This window comes from Anopheles arabiensis, chromosome 3, assembly GCF_016920715.1.
Source record: "Anopheles arabiensis isolate DONGOLA chromosome 3, AaraD3, whole genome shotgun sequence".
Taxonomy (NCBI): Eukaryota; Metazoa; Arthropoda; class Insecta; order Diptera; family Culicidae; genus Anopheles; species Anopheles arabiensis.
The window spans coordinates 89,505,503-89,521,189 of NC_053518.1; the positions used below are offsets into that span (position 1 = coordinate 89,505,503).

Consider the following 15,687-nt stretch of genomic DNA (forward strand, 5'->3'; position numbering starts at 1 on the left):
ATTTATACGGCCGATACGACGAAGAGAGAAAGTGCAAAAGAGAGCTAGAGAGCTATAGAGAGAGCGAGAGACAGAGAGAGAAAGAAATACAGAAAGTCGTGTGTTCACCTTCTGCTTGTCCGCTTTGTGCCCTTTAAAACGAAGACAAAAGGCCAGCCATCAGCACCAGCACACGACCTCCTTTTGTCGACCGTCGAGAGTATGTGGACGAAGAAAGGTTGCGTTCGAAGGTACGGGCAAATTTACGTATCAAAATTGTACAAAAATATGAATCAATTAAATGTGAATTCTATTGGTGTGTGTGGAAAGCACGACAGACCCAATTAATCATTGTTATTCTAAAAACAAGGAACCTTCACTGTGCTCAGATGTTGGCAACTATAAATCCCTACTACTCTGGTCATTCGTGAAGATTATGAGCTTCGTGTGCCTCGTGTTAAGAATAAATATCATTGTAATAGAACTTCACTTTCAATTCTTCACAAGAAATACGTGAAATTCAAAATATCAAGTTACATTTGAAGTATTCATAAGAACTTTCAGCAGGGAGCATAGAGCTGGACTAGTCCGAGGATTGTGGACATTGAGGATTTCCCAGGATTCACCAATTTATCTAAACTGTAGGGGAATACAATTCCGAGTTAACTATCATACTTCATCAAGACACTCATTAAAGAGAATGCACTAACATATCTACATGATAGAGTTTTCTCAATTATTTTGAAATGATCAGTGGATCACAAAGATTCACACTTTGCTTTTGGCATCTTTAGTTTTGATATCTTGAAGTTACCTATTTCAATTTGACTTCAAGGAAGTTTTCCACGAAACTTAACACTCTCAGAGTTATAAGCCATACCTCATCGAAATCACCGAGAATTGGGGAGATGATGCCATTACGAACTTACCAGAATATTGATGTATTCTATCCCTAAAAACTATCTACTAAAATCTACTAAAAATCCCTAAAATTAGCTTTTTATATGTTTTCTCACCTATTCTCAGATAGTAATCAAAGTGTTGTTGTTTTCACAATGTTTTTTTTACGACTTCAAGTTATATTCGAAGTCTTTGAGATACCTTATTCCGCCGAATGATTTAATACAACAAAGATGACGGATATAAGGATATTTGAGACTTCTCAGTACACGCTAAGGTATCTTCATTAATCTGTTTAATGATGATCATCATACTTTCGCGAATCGCACAAAGTCACACTTTCGTGTTTTGATTTTGTGGATGTCACAGAAATTCGGGAAACCGTGCCAACTATTACCAAAAAAGACAGCCTGCAACGACTGCTTAAAGATTGACTCATCGTTGCGATTCGTGACCTAACTCTATGCAAATGACTCATTGTACACCAAAATATATCCTCAAAACAAGACACAGGAATGTACACGAACATCTTGCTCATAAAACCCATGATTGAAAGGATCGCGCATCTGTAACAGCTGGGCTATGATCGTACGCTTAGCAACGCAACGAGCCATGGCGTAATGACACATATTAATTCTTGTTAACCAACACATTCCATTTTGTTGCAACTTTTGTAACCAACCAAACAGGCACAGCGGGTCCAACGATCCAACCATCAAAGTGTTATCAGAGCGTAATATGGACAGGCTGTAGGACATCACTCGCCTGTCAGTAACGTACACGAGCTACAACCGCGTACGCATTACTGGACTGTTCTTACCTCACTCACTCGGTGGAATTCGAATCGTACCAATCGTACAATAAAGCAATAGAAACCATTACCAATCCACTTGCTGGCGGTCGCTACAGCTGTTTACAACGCGTTTTTGGTGCGTTACGCAGGGTTCACCAAACCAAAACACCCACCAAAGTGTAGAAGGGGGCGCCGCCACACTCATTAGAAATTGTTAATACCGGCAGTGATACCGCAGCCTAACACTCGCCGCTTGTTACACCGATGATGGCACACATATGATGGCAGTTGGGCAATTAATAGCTTACTACCGCAACCTTACACAGTACAGACCGGCGGAAGGTGGCAAAGAGGAGCCAACTGCTGGACGGTTGAGAGCACACTCGCTGAAATTCGGACTATTCCATCGCATTACTATTACACAGCGCCGAGCGCGCGCTCCTCCAAAAACCAAATGCGTAAAAACTATGGAATTAATTTTCCACCACAACAAATTTCTAAATTTCACCACCACCACCCTGCGGTAAGAGTGCCGCGCGTCCCCTCATTCCAAAACACTGGAGGAGCTTGAACCGGTCAACAGGTCCGTAGCGGCATCACGGTACGATACCCAGGGCTGGGCACACGTCAAACTCCTCCAACTGCCATCCTCTCCCCTCTGGCCATCACAACGCCATCACAAATTGGGCTGCGCAGGAAAAACGCACGACGGTTCAGTGGCACTTCCGTAATGCAGCGCGCACACACCCCAGACGGGCCGTTGACTGATTGACCCGAAACGGCACCGGGCGCGCGCGCTCCCTGACACTGGGGAAAAGCCTCTGGAACTGTGTCTGAAGCGAAAAAAAAGGGCTCGCACAATCGGCAACCCGGCGGCCCAGGCCACATACGATCATACTGGGACCGTTTAGTCTGTGCGTGTGTGCGCAATGAAGATCGAGCGCGAGCACCGTCAGGCACGCGCGCTCGTTCGCGCACGCCGGGCGTTTGCGTGTAGGAGCGATAGTAATAACAAACAGCGCACACACACATATAGACACACAAACACACACACACACACATACGACATAAGAAAAACAGAATAAAATGCTCTCGATGCGCGGCCCAGTGCCTCGGTTGGCTGGTTTTGCTCGTACATCCCTCGGTTGTTGTTTTTTTGTTTGCTCCCTATTTCGGAACCGTTTCCCTTTATTTTTTGTTGTTGTTGTTTTGCCTTCCCTCCAAACGATCAATCTATTCACTCTCGTATACGTACCACACACACACACACACACACAGCTCGCATACATGTGTAGCAATAGCAGTGGTTTGCTGTGTTGATGCGCTAACATACTAACGGCACGACTGCCACATGATCGTACTGCGCTTTGCATTTTTACATACAAGCACACACAACAATTCAGTTTTGCACCAAACCCAAAACGTCCAAAAGCGCTGAAACAAAAGGAAAATGATCACACCAGTGACCTTCTCCATCGCTAAAACACAAACGATAAAGGTGAGCACAGCAAACAGGTGCTTGATCTAATCGTCTTAGCTCAACTAATTAGCCCGCCAGCGCCTTAGGAGGTGTTTGTTTTGCCGCGGGCAACACGAAGCCACCGAGGCCTGCGACCACCTCCCCGGGTAGTGTGATTTCTGTGCCAATTTTCCTCACATTAGCTGTTTTCCGGACGATCAAGATTTACGATCGCGGTTGGGCCGCTAGCTAACACTCTTGCCACTTTCCTTGGCTTTTCACTGTGTTTTGTTTTCCCTTTTCGCTGGCTCTTATCGCTATCGGCAGCCCGGCTAAACGGGATCAGCTTCGTTCGTAGAATGGAGGACAGGTGGATTATCTTGTGTGAAACCCAGTGTATCGGACCGGTTTCAGAGCTTAGCGTTTCATTTTGTTTGTGCAGAAACTTGAGACTCTCCACATTTAAATTTCACACAAGACACAACATTTGCTTCAAATTGTTCGATTAATGATAGCATTATCGACCACCAGCGTTAGGCTGAGTGATAAGAAAATGGAGTTTTGAAAGTCTCTTTCAAGCACCTTTTGCTATCTCCATCAATCAGCGCCCAGAAGGAAAGACCCACACAGCCACACAAAGCTGCATGTAACCTCAATCCGACCGATAATGGCATTTCCATTTCCAATTGACCAGCGCGGACGAGGGGGGGGGGGGGAAAGAGCGCGACGGAAAAGTGTTGCCCTCAACACCTGCGCACCACACACACACACATTGCACGATATTATTTTTTATTGTTCCATTTTTTTTTTTGCGCGGAAGCCCAAAAGTTTCAATCTCCACCCTCTGCATCAACGCACCCCCAATAAAATCCTAAATCAAATAGCAAATGGGTATCCTCCACTCACCCTCCGCCCCACACATTATTATTGCCGGCAGCAAGTACATTAAGCGGGTCGAAAAGTAACCAACTGGCGGCAGTGAGAGAACGAACGAGCGAGAAAAAAACGAACGGTTGAAAATAATTTGTTAATCATCGACCAGAGTCATAAGTGGAGTCCACAAACAGGCGTTGGGTCTCGCTGGGCTGGCTCTCGGGGCGAACTAACCACACCAGAAAAAAAACGTTAAGGGAGGGGGTCCGTTTGCTCCTATTTGAACACACACATATAGACGCTGGCTCTTGCACACGATCGCTTTGGCTCTTTTGGTTTGATTCGTTTTTTTTTTTGCTTAACTTGTTTTACTAACCTCCGTTAGTAGAGCTTGCCCATCTGCCAGTTGGGCAGAAAAATAAGAGAGAAAGAGAGAAAGATGCGCGTGAATCATCAAGCGCTTCATGCGTACAAAACGCGAAACGCACAACATGACCACGTGTGTGTATACCGTTCGAGTTGTTCGGATCGCCAACCCGGCATCCAACGGGCTGTTAAGCTACACCAGCGAGCAGCAACCCACAGCCGGCCAGAGCTCCGCTCGAAAGCAGCGGTAGTTTTTCCACCCCTTTGTGTCTATCTCCAGAGCGCGCAAGGGCCACAATACTATTCCTACTGGCGGGGTTGTGGTGTTTATGTGTTTCGCTACCAAAACGACCGATAATGACCGACCGACACCGGCCAGCTAGTGGCCAGATTTTCTGGCCGCGGCCGCGTGTGCACTTTCTTCGTCTCGTTGCGGCCCCAGAAGGCAGAAAAGCTCCACCGCCACCACACGGGCGAAGAAGAACTCCAACGATCGATCGGTCCCACTAACACGTTCGTTCGATGATCACTTGCTGTGCGCGATTGGATTGGCGATAAACGCATCGAAAACGTTTGCCTTTTATGCGCTGAACGCTTTCCCCCCCACCCAGCCCCGGGGAGCAGTGAGCCAACCCCTGTGCGGTGATTTTGGCAGGTGTGAGAGGTCAAGTCATCGAACGACTTAATCGAGCCCGAACCCTCTTCTACAACGTAGCCCCGGTGTGCGAAACTTGCGCGTCGATTTGGCGTTTGATTTCCGCACGGAATGGTGGTGCCTAACGGTTTACAATTAGAAATCTCTTCACTCTATATGCCTAAGCGTTCCAAGATGGATGGGTTTGATTTCCGCCAAAACGGAAGAGGTTAAGTGTGGTTTTTGTGTAGGCGAAATTTGCCTTGCTCGTTGTTGAGTGTTCAAAACTATTCCCTCTCGTCCTACAGTGAAGGTGTGTGTGTGTGTGTGCGTGTGTGTTTTTAATGCATTGAACACACAACTTCAATAGATGAGACTTCAACATTTTCTTACAGGTTAAGGCGCGATTTCAGATACGGGTTTCATTAACTAAAAAACCACAACATGCTGTGATGCAATCTGTTTGCCAAATTTGTACATTTTATGAGGATTTGCGACTCAAATAGACACATTTTGTATCAACAACTATCATCAATCTTGGTACGAAACCGTTCGTAACTTATTGATGATTGGGTCATTTTTAATCGGGTTGGTAATGGACAACCGAGTCTTGGGTCGGTCTCGTAGTACAGTCGTCAACAAGCACGACTTATAACAACATGCCCGTCATGGGTTCATGTCCCGAATGGGGGACCGTACCTCCCCAATACGTAGAACCCTGCTATGGGTAATCAATAAATCCCTGAAACCCAAGACGCACTAAAGTTAGTGGTGGTGTACAGACTTGACCGACAACGGTTATGTTTTGCCTAATGAAGAAGAAGAAGATAACGGACAACATTAAAAGAGCACGAATCTCGTTGAACTCGTAATTCGTAAGTTTGGCACGACAATTAGGTTTGATTATTTCGATTTTAAGCAGTCAATTGTTGCATTGATGCAGAGCCCCTATCAAAAAATTTTCAATTTCGATTACCACAGTCGTTACAGTGTACCTTGCTAGTACCTTATATGTGCTAGGTACTGTGCGATGCTATGGAAAGATGTGGCATATAGTGATATTAATGTATGCAAAAATGGTTTTAACTAGTCTGACTACTTATTGACACATATTTCAAAGAATTTTCACCATTTATTTATTTCACCACGTTCTTTAAACATTTCTAATCAAATAATTTGAACAAAATTTTAAGAGAAGGCTATAATTCTTGGAATAGATTGAATGATATTTGGGATTTGTATGAATATTTAAACAAATGACGAAAACATTCAAAGAATCTTTATAAAGTCTCAATATGTTCTAGGAAATCCTACAATCGGTTAAAGAACGACACAAATAACATGAACAAAGAAACATTCTCTACTTAGAACTGTAGTTCAGTTCAATAAAGGATAAAATGATAAAAGAGACACTGAGCAACCACGAAAAAATAGAATATAAACAATAGCAAAACTCATAAAGAATAAACATAAACGAAAAGAATATTTATGTTCCTGTAACACCAAAATCACAAAAAGGCATTATAACTTTAGTCCAAAATTGTTGCATGTTGTAGTAATTAAAAGATTGTATTAAGAACTCAAAAACCTTATTAAAAAAAAGCAACTTCAAATGCCTTGCACAACAATATGCGCAATCTATACACCTCCCAAACACACACGTCAACCAAATCTCGTCCGCCAGTTGGTTCGAATAAAATTCATTACTCCGGGCGCTCTCTTCCTAATCAACCCGTCTGTCACGGGGACCGATTCCGGTCCTTTCAGAGTCCTTTCAGGCCGAATCACACACACCCCAGCAGTATTCTGTTGCCACCGCTTCCCACCTCGGAGTATTGAAAAACGCGTACCCGATTGGTGGAACAGCACACTACACACACACACACACACAGCCGCCACCGCGCTGAGCCCTTTGTTACAAAAATGTGTGTTTCCCCCTCCGGTGCTCGATCTAACCAACACACAAATGTGTGCACACGCACACACACAACCGCACCTAACGTGCGTCCGTGTGTATGTATAGCAAGTACAAGGACCCTCTCTTCTTGTTTTATCCCGTCAGGCAGGCAGGCAGGCAGGAACGATTCAAACACACGGCCTACTGTTGCCCGCTGCAGAGAGCAGAAAATCAGAAGGGGGCATCGACAAACGAGATCCTCGAGGAACAATTCTCGAAAATACACACAATCACACACACACACACACACACACACACACACACACACACACACAGAGTTAGACGCGTACAGGACGACGCGCACGGTGCAACTTCCCGTACGCACGCCGGCGGTAATGCTCGCGCTGATGCGCCGCGCTGTTTCCGTTCACCCCAACGCTGCACACAACAACTACGGAGGGGGGTGGTGGTGGTGGTGGTGGTGGTGGTGGTGGTGGTGGTGGTGGTGGTGGTGGTGGTGGTGGTGTACGGGGATATTAACATGTACACATTGTATTGCCGAGGGTTGTTTCCCGATTTGTGAACGCGCGCCGCCCGATGGCCCGGGTAGATGATATTAGGAAACTGATGAAACATAATACAACCGAACCATGCGTACGTGTGAAATATGTGCAGCCTGTGGGAGAGGCTTGGGCAAAAGGGCAGCGCTCAGCTGTCGGCAACGCACACGCATTAACTGTATCCACGAGCGGGCCAGCAGCATCTGGTCGGTCGGACCGCAGCGGGGATACGTCTGCTTTTCAGCAGCAATTAGCATTTTCTTTTGGGGGCGCTGGTCTAAGGAATCCAACAAGCAAACCCCGAAAATGATCCGCAGGGAGGTTGATTTTTATGAAAAACAATTCCAGTTATGTCCGAATCAGGAAATTCGTGCCGACCCCCAACAAACCCCACCGATCCAGAGGTGGGGCCGGGTGGGGAAGAAGTGGGATAATGCTCGAAGCTAATGTTGGTTGTTCCTGTTTTGTTCGGGGGTAGAAGAGGGCATCGCAAACGCCGAGTTTTTTGGCTTGGTTTGGCGCTTCCTTTCCGCAACTGCCCAGAAGCGCACTCTCCTGGGGCGCAATTATGGTGTTGTGGGCATTATTATTGTTATTAACCACACTGCACACACGGGTTGGCTCTCTTTCTCTCTTTGGCTGTGTGTGGGGAAGGCAGGGTTGGGAGTTTCTTGTCGGTTTTGGATGAGTATAATGGTGCATTACCTGATTTCTTCTTCTCAATTCCGGAACCGTTCCTGCCAAGTGGAATTGTAGCTGAATCCGATGCTGCTGCGATTGCTGGCTCAACCCGACGGCGCGAGGGGTAAGTAATTTTCCTCGCTTTCCCCTTCTGTATGACCGACCTAAACACACACACTCTCACACGCACACACAAACGGCGCGCGGGCGTGAGGAGGATGATGGGCTTTTCCTTTGCTTTTCTTCAGCTATCTCTCTAATGCACCACACACCACGCACCACGGTTCGATCGAGGTTGTTCACCAGGCACAAGCAGACCAAAGTGGCTCAAGCAAGCCTATATCATACAGGCCACAGAAGCCAAGCACAAACATACACACATACACACGTTCACACGAGCCAGCCGCTCGACTTTGAAGCAAAATTTGAATTTCAGTTCTCTCTGAGGGGCTTCTTTCTTCTAATCACTTTAATCTTCCGTTTCAAACACTTATCACAAACACGGTCTGCTTGGATTTTTCCTGGAAAAATATGGGTACGAAACGATATTTGATATTTGAGTTGTTATTATGATGACACACAACGGGGCAAGGTTATGGTTGCTTCGATCAATCGGTCAACTGGTTTCGTAGAATTCAATTGTTCTTTTGTCTTGTTATTTGAGACCTGATGCAAGGAGCTAACGAACAGGGCTTCTGGGAAATTTTAAATTCTAGTTAATCTTTTTACTGCTTATTTAGTGGGAAATATTTAAAAAAGTAATTTGAAGTAATATTAGGAAATTTAAAAAATAAAACATAAAAACACTTTCTCATGTAATAGTGGTTTTGAATTGCGCCATATACCGTTAGCTTCCTAAGAATATGCGACTTCAATGCTACAATTGACGCGTTGTAACGCAATACGCAATAATTCTTTCGATAGCGTCCTACGCGATCCTTTTTTCCACTTAACTGGTCTAAAACCACGTTGCCTCACGGTACGAACTATCTTTCACATTTCCGCTAACAATTTCGGATTATAAAGGACTCGTGCAATTGATCTCTTGGCGGGAATAAACACTCTTTTTCTCTCCTCACAAGGATAACCGAACGAACCAACAAAAACACTGCTAATTCCTGCTAAACTCACACTGAACTGTCTCCAAATGATCGGAAATCGCGTGAAATGATGGCACAAAGTATAGTTTTTTTTAAATAAATTTCACAACTTTACCCACTCGACAAGGAAAGCGTTTCCACACAACAAACAAAAGTTTGCACCGAGTGTGCTGCACACAATTTTTATGGCGCGTTTTCAGCAGCGGTGAGTGACACGGAGGAAAAACACACGCTGTGTTCGCTTTGTAACGCGCAAAACAAGATTGAGCGTGCTGCCGAGCGCGCCGTGTGCTGTTGGATGTGGGTTTTCGTTTCCGTCTGCCCCGTCCACACTTTTGGGCCCCGATGTGCGCAGCGAGCGGCGTAGCCGAAGGCAGATTTTCCCTGCCCGACGCGTTGTGTTTTGAGGGAGCGTGAAAGAGACGGACCGATCGAGCCGAATGCACACACCGTACGTTTCACGCTGATGGTGTTGATAGGCGGGAACGTGGTGGCCCTTGCGAAAACCCCCTAGAGATTGGTGGCATGTTTTTCTTGCGCGGAAAAGTATTGGAATGTTTTGTTTTTGATTTGGGTAATTTTACATTGTATGTCTTCTGTATTATAAATAGTTTTATAAATGTTGCAAAATTATGAAAATAATAGTATTTATAAAAAAAAACTTGTTTTTATTATCGTTTGGTAGTATCGTAATAGAATAACAAAAAAGCAAAAGAGATTGCAAATGTTAAAATAATAATATGATATGATTGTTCAATTTTGTATCAAATCACGTTTGATTAAAAATAATGGTATTCCAAAAATATCTTTTCAGTATTTTTTAATGTTTTGTTATTATATTCACTACGAAGTTTTGTGCAAGGTTTTTACAAAATATTTGCAGGGGAACATGGGGCAAAATGGGCATTTGAAGCAGTACGGGCAACATTAGGCAGGTAAGACAACCATAAAGACCGGGCTACATGGATCGTACTCTCTGGTGTAATTTCAATTTTCACTAGCGCATCTGGCGGCGGCTGGAGGAAGCTTTTTTTGGTTGTCGAGGGAATGGTCGTGCCGGATCTCATATTTAAGTTGTTTTGTCATCGTTTTTGATGCGAAAATGGTTGAAATACTTGCATAACATATTTATCTATCAATTGCATAGCTTTTTCAGTCCAGTTTAAGTAAAAAACATGGAATAATAACATATTTTCTGAAGCGGCTACAAATTGTTTGGCAAAATGCTTCAGTCAGCCGCCGCCAGATGCGCTAGTGAAAATTGAAACTACACCAGAGAGTACGATTAATGTAGCCCGGCCTTAAAGATTCAAAAAGATTTAAGGAAGTCAACAACAGGAACAGGAATATCAACACTGTTATAAAACAACTACCAATTAAAATATAAATAACAATGTAACAGCAAAAATGTGTTATTTTTAACAATGCGAAATTCATCTTTTAGCTATACAGTCTTTCCCCGAGTTACGCGACACTCGAGTCACACGAGTTTTTATTTTTGACAGTTCAAATGTCAAATCAGTACAATTTCTATCAATTTTAAAAGAAATATACTCACAAAATAACAAAAAACAACAGAAATAACCGAATTTTCTACACCAATTTTTTCAAATAAGTAATAAATTACTCAAATGAACTAGATTCCATCAAATGTCATGATTAATCAAGTATATTTTGGATGTAAAACGTGCTATTCAACATACGCGAAAATCCGAGTTACGCGAATGTCTCCGGAACGCATTTTTCGCGTAACTCGGGGAAAGACTGTACACAACAATACGTGGCAGTTTTTCAGAGTATCAAATCATCAAATCAAATATATGATATTTATACATGGTTTTTATGATGAAAGCAGAAAAATTTATGGAAATTGTTAGTAATATGATAAAATGTAGAAATTTTCCATATGGGTTAGGATGCGCAGACATGTTTGAGGTAAAATGAGCAGCTTATTTTGACATATTTATGGGTAAGTTAAAAAAAAGTATTTATTAAATTGCTTAACAAACACATGTTGCCCCATATTGAAATACCAATATAAATTAAAATGGTCTCTATTATGACTCTAGCTATTTTAACATTGTTCCACTTTTTACAACCCGTCACAACACTTCCAGTACACCTAATCGAAATGGCACGTGTAACTACGAGCTAACGGGGTTTCATGCGACTGGTGGCGTCACCTATCTTACGCTAGCGATACTAACGTGAAATGTTTCAGCACCAACTTTCAAAATTCGGTTGCGATGCGGCCGTTGTGCAGCGACCATTGATGACGCGCATGCATTTTGCTATCAAATTTGATTGCACCAAAACTGTAAACAATCACAACAGCAAAAAATGAATTTAAAGACAGATAATTACAAATAAATCATTTGCGTACGTGTTTTCTCATTACTGTCAACACTCTGGCGCACATTAATTGAAAAATGTTGCCTCACTCCTTCGTGACCCCACGTGTCGCCGCAGCAAGTGTGAATTGTTATGACAATCACTGCCGCCAAGACGCTTAATTATCTACCAAAATCGAGCGCCACTAAATTCAACCAAAAACAGCAGCAACAAAACCATCCCCTGCTCATCACCGATTACACTATCGCACCCTCGTACCAAAAACATACGCGCACTGATCACCTTTTGTGTTTTAGTTCTTATCTTCCATTGGCCACCGCAAGCCAGAATAGGTTTTCGCGTACGCACAACGCGAACAGGAACATCCGTTTCTTTCCCCAAAAAGTCTGATTTACATTCCGGCTCCGGGTTGCGATAAGGTTGTCGTGCCACACGGTCAAACAGATTGAGGTACGGCGGATCGGTAATGGATGTGTTTTTTTGTTTTATTGTTATTTATTGCGAGGGTTCAAAGAAACAAAATAGACCTAAAGCAAGAGAGGAAGAGAGAGACCGTGTGCCATGGTTGAGATTGAGGTTGCAAGACGTCATCTACAGCTTTTTCAGCAGTGCCTTCGCTTCGCGCTGCGCTTCACGATCATCCGCCGTGCTGGAACGACCATGAAATTTAGCAAATCATTCTTAGCGACCTTCAAAGCAAGTACAACAAGCACAACATCAAAAACTCACCGTGGTGCAGTCTGATTGGCGGCTAGCTCAAGAAACGGACGAGCCTTTTTCGCCTGCTTCAGTGCAATGTACGTCTCGCCCAGCATCAGATGGTTGAGGGGGAAAAAGTTGGGCTGCAGCTGCTCGGCCCGCTCAAAGTACCGGAGCGCGTCCTCGTACGTCGCCTCCGGAATGTCGTTGGTAAAGGTGTGGATCATTTTCTTCTGGAACCAGGCCAGCCCGGCCAGCTTGTGGTAGAAGCGACCGAGCACAAACCAAGCGAACGGGTCGGAACTGTCCAGCTCCGTCGCGCGCCGCAGATGGCGCAGGATCGTGCTGAGCTGCAGGACACGCTCCTTCAGTCCCTCGATGCCGGTCTTTTCCGCCAGAAAGATGGCGTAGTATTTGTGCGACTTGGCCGCTTCCGGCTGTAGGGCGAGCGCCTCCTTCGCATACTCGAAGCCCTCGTATATGAGTGCGGCCAGCTGTTTGGCGAGCTGCTCGTCGGCCGCCAGCTCGCGTGACATCGAGTACACCACACGACACAGCCGCCATAGCGTTTCGTAGTCCGGGTCCTTCAAATGTCCCCCGGAAGAATTGGAAAACGAAAAGCCCCGTTAGTTAAAGCCTGCTACGCGCACCCTTAACCGGGCCTTTGGGTTCTTACCGTTTTCTGCTTCCTGCTTGCTACTAGCAGCTCGTACGCTTCGCGAAACTTGTACTCAGCGAACAGCTGATCGGCTTCCTTCCACGTGCTGTCCTCCATGTTGCCGGTTGAAGCGGTACCGCGTTACTGTTCGCCTGCAGCGATCTCGCGACACTGCAGAACCAGTTTCACCAGTGCGCTTGGTGGACCTTGGGAAGACATGGGCAATGGGACGGACGGCTCCCACTACAAAATCGACCGATTCGGTCGTCGATTCTGTACCCCCACCCCACTCGGGCTCAAGCTCTCCGCGGGTCGGCTGCAGTAGCCGCTTATCTGCGTTTTGGACAGCAAAACGCAATTCCTCGTCGCTCTGCCCGGGTCGGGTTCGCCGCCCTCCCCGGAGGCACAATTTTGCGATGTCATTAGGGTGACTAAGCACAGTGCCGTTCGTACCCGCTTCTAGCGCTTCCTGGATGTGTCGCATGGACGCTATAGAGAGCCTCATCATATCAGCTCTCATCTGACGCTCTCTGCTCTCTCGAGCGCTCTCTTTGTGCGGCACACGAATCACTATGAAACATAAAACAATTCGACAAAAGTGCAACAGAAGCTTTGCGGTAGCGTTCCGGAAGCTTCCGTTTGTGTTGTGCTTATCTTCAAGATATCTGCCGCGTACGTACAATTGGAATGATGTCTTTACAATGAATGTTACAAACACATTTCCAGTATTTGAAGGAAAAATCAGACTTTGCTAATGATGCTCATTGTTAACATATTGACAGTTATTCATGTATTTTGTGACATAAATATCAATAATGAGTTCCATTATTTCTTCATCTGATCACTTTTACTTCAGGATTGCTCTCTTCATTTTCAATCATGATATTTGAAATAAAAAAAAGTAATGGATAATTCAAAAAGCAAATTCTCATGCTAAAGACCTGTTCACAAAGAAGTCTAGTTATCTAGTTTTATTTAAAAAAAAAACAGATGCTATATGGAACTTTTTCATAGTTATTTGAAGGCATTGGAGCACACTATACAATCTTCGAACAGTTTTCATATGTAAGTGCTTGTGTGCAATAGTTATTAACGTTAGAACTACAGTGTTGGAAGAAAAAGGAACTCGAAAAGTTTAACATGGTCCGGGAAGAGACAAGTCGAATCTGTTTTAAAATGGAGGTTCCTAGTCGATACTGTCATATTTCTAAAGCATGATCCTATATCTTCTATAAATAAAAATACTAATTTTGTTACGAAATTTTCCAACAAATTGAAATCATGACAAACCGTTGGCAGGTAAAGGCACAAAACACGAACTTTCATAAACAATCAACTCGAACATTTCTACCGGAATATAAATCCCCTGAAGGAGTATAAATACTGCTTTATCTGAATGTTTGGCAAGATTATACAACAATTGAAAAAGAAAAATTATTACTGCATTGCATACTGCTGGAGAAAAAAGCTAGATAAGACGATACATCGGTTGTGCGGAATCTACTAAGAGGCATCGAAGGATCATTCACCTGTACATTAACATTTTATTATATTATTTATATTTTCAATCAAATGTCCATGAAACATCTTTCGTTTGGTGCCAAAATCATGTCTCTATGTTGAAAAATTCTTTTTTTACACTCTGTTTCTACCAGTGACCAGGTTCTAAACGAATTGGTTTTTAGATTTACTGAAGAGTGAAAACAAATACATCTTTTGTCAAATCAAATACAACAAATACAATACATATTTTAAGCAGTTTCATTAACACATGCATGAGTGCATGAGTATATCTGGAACATAAAAGCAAGTTTATCTAACAAAAAAAAGATACTTAATACCTACTTAATACTTAAAGATATAATAGCTGTTTACTTTAAAACAAAGAGGAGATTGCATTATTGCACTGTTTTCTTGCACGCCACAGATCTTGAACATCATTAAAAATATATGTGCAAGTATATTTGTTGTGCTCCATTTTGCATGATGACAACCATCTTAAACAAATTAAAGTTATATGAATAAAAACTAACAACAAACTCTAAAAACTAACCATAAAAAACAGCAAAAAATTGACACGAATTGTAGTGAAGGCTGGACAAAAAATCCTTTTTCCTAATTGACCTAGACATAGGGGCAGGCATTTAACAGCACTTCTTTATATACTGACCTTTTAAAAGGTTTTTTGGAATAATCATTGCTGATAGCTTACTATCTATCCAGCGTATAATATAACGCAAATTTTAAACTTTACACAGTCGTTAACTTTAGGAGCAGAATTTTTTTTAATAGAACGGCTTGGAGACAAACTCTTTTCATTATGGCAATTCTATTTATGCATGCGAAGAAACCAAATGTTGGGTACTAAAACGTTTTTTAAGCACAGATCAATGAAAACATGAAAAAGAATCGTTATTGCGAAGAAAGGGATTGCAAAGAAAAAGAAAATCTGAGAAAATCTGAATCAAGATTCGTTACAATACACAATAAAATCCAGGAGATAAACAAAGCTTTTCTTACAGAAATGTAGGAAACATTAAATTATTCAATTTTCTGGAAATGTTTGCTGACCCCTGGATCTTGGCTTTACAAGCTGCGTGAAGCTACATTCGCTTCTCTTTGATGGGCTGCATTGGGTCGTTTGATGCACTTTCGTATTCATTCTTCCATTTGCCGGGTTCATTCGGGTAACATATAGCTTATCTCTCTCCCAACACCACTACCACCCAGGGTCTG

The 15,687-nt window shown here is 43.3% G+C and overlaps 2 protein-coding genes across 6 annotated transcripts in view; both read right to left on the minus strand.

Moving 5' to 3' along the window:
* LOC120900371 (RNA-binding protein 24-B-like) overlaps nucleotides 1–9,567 on the minus strand; it is a 50,614-nt gene extending 41,047 nt beyond the window's left edge. Inside the window, exons 1-3 of one of the 5 annotated variants that reach the window (XM_040307270.1) lie at nucleotides 9,362–9,567; nucleotides 8,809–8,837; nucleotides 8,167–8,663 (exon numbers count right to left, since the gene is read on the minus strand). The gene's annotated coding sequence lies outside the window, so the exon portion shown is untranslated. Of the gene's footprint in view, nucleotides 1–8,166; nucleotides 8,664–8,808; nucleotides 8,838–9,273 lie in introns of all 5 variants that reach the window. The other 4 variants (XM_040307269.1, XM_040307265.1, XM_040307266.1 and 1 more) reach the window with 4 other exon arrangements.
* Nucleotides 9,568–12,058: 2,491 nt separating this feature from the next.
* Nucleotides 12,059–13,338, minus strand: LOC120901543 (regulator of microtubule dynamics protein 1-like). The gene is made up of 3 exons (XM_040309570.1): nucleotides 12,970–13,338; nucleotides 12,324–12,877; nucleotides 12,059–12,243 (listed from the first exon to the last, which is right to left on the minus strand). Exons 1-3 carry the CDS (start codon nucleotides 13,066–13,068, stop codon nucleotides 12,186–12,188), a joined length of 711 nt encoding a protein of 236 aa, XP_040165504.1. The 5' UTR covers nucleotides 13,069–13,338; the 3' UTR covers nucleotides 12,059–12,185.
* Between the last annotated feature and the right edge of the window lie 2,349 nt (nucleotides 13,339–15,687).

What these genes read in the sequence shown, in the direction of transcription:
- LOC120901543 (XM_040309570.1), bottom strand. Translation starts at nt 13,068, where the DNA reads ATGGAGGACAGCACGTGGAAGGAAGCCGATCAGCTGTTCGCTGAGTAC. An exon ending in CAAGCAGGAAGCAGAAAACG is followed by an intron (nt 12,878 to 12,969) that starts GTAAGAACCCAA and finishes GGACATTTGAAG; the next exon opens with GACCCGGACTACGAAACGCT. An exon ending in GCCAATCAGACTGCACCACG is followed by an intron (nt 12,244 to 12,323) that starts GTGAGTTTTTGA and finishes TGGTCGTTCCAG; the next exon opens with CACGGCGGATGATCGTGAAG.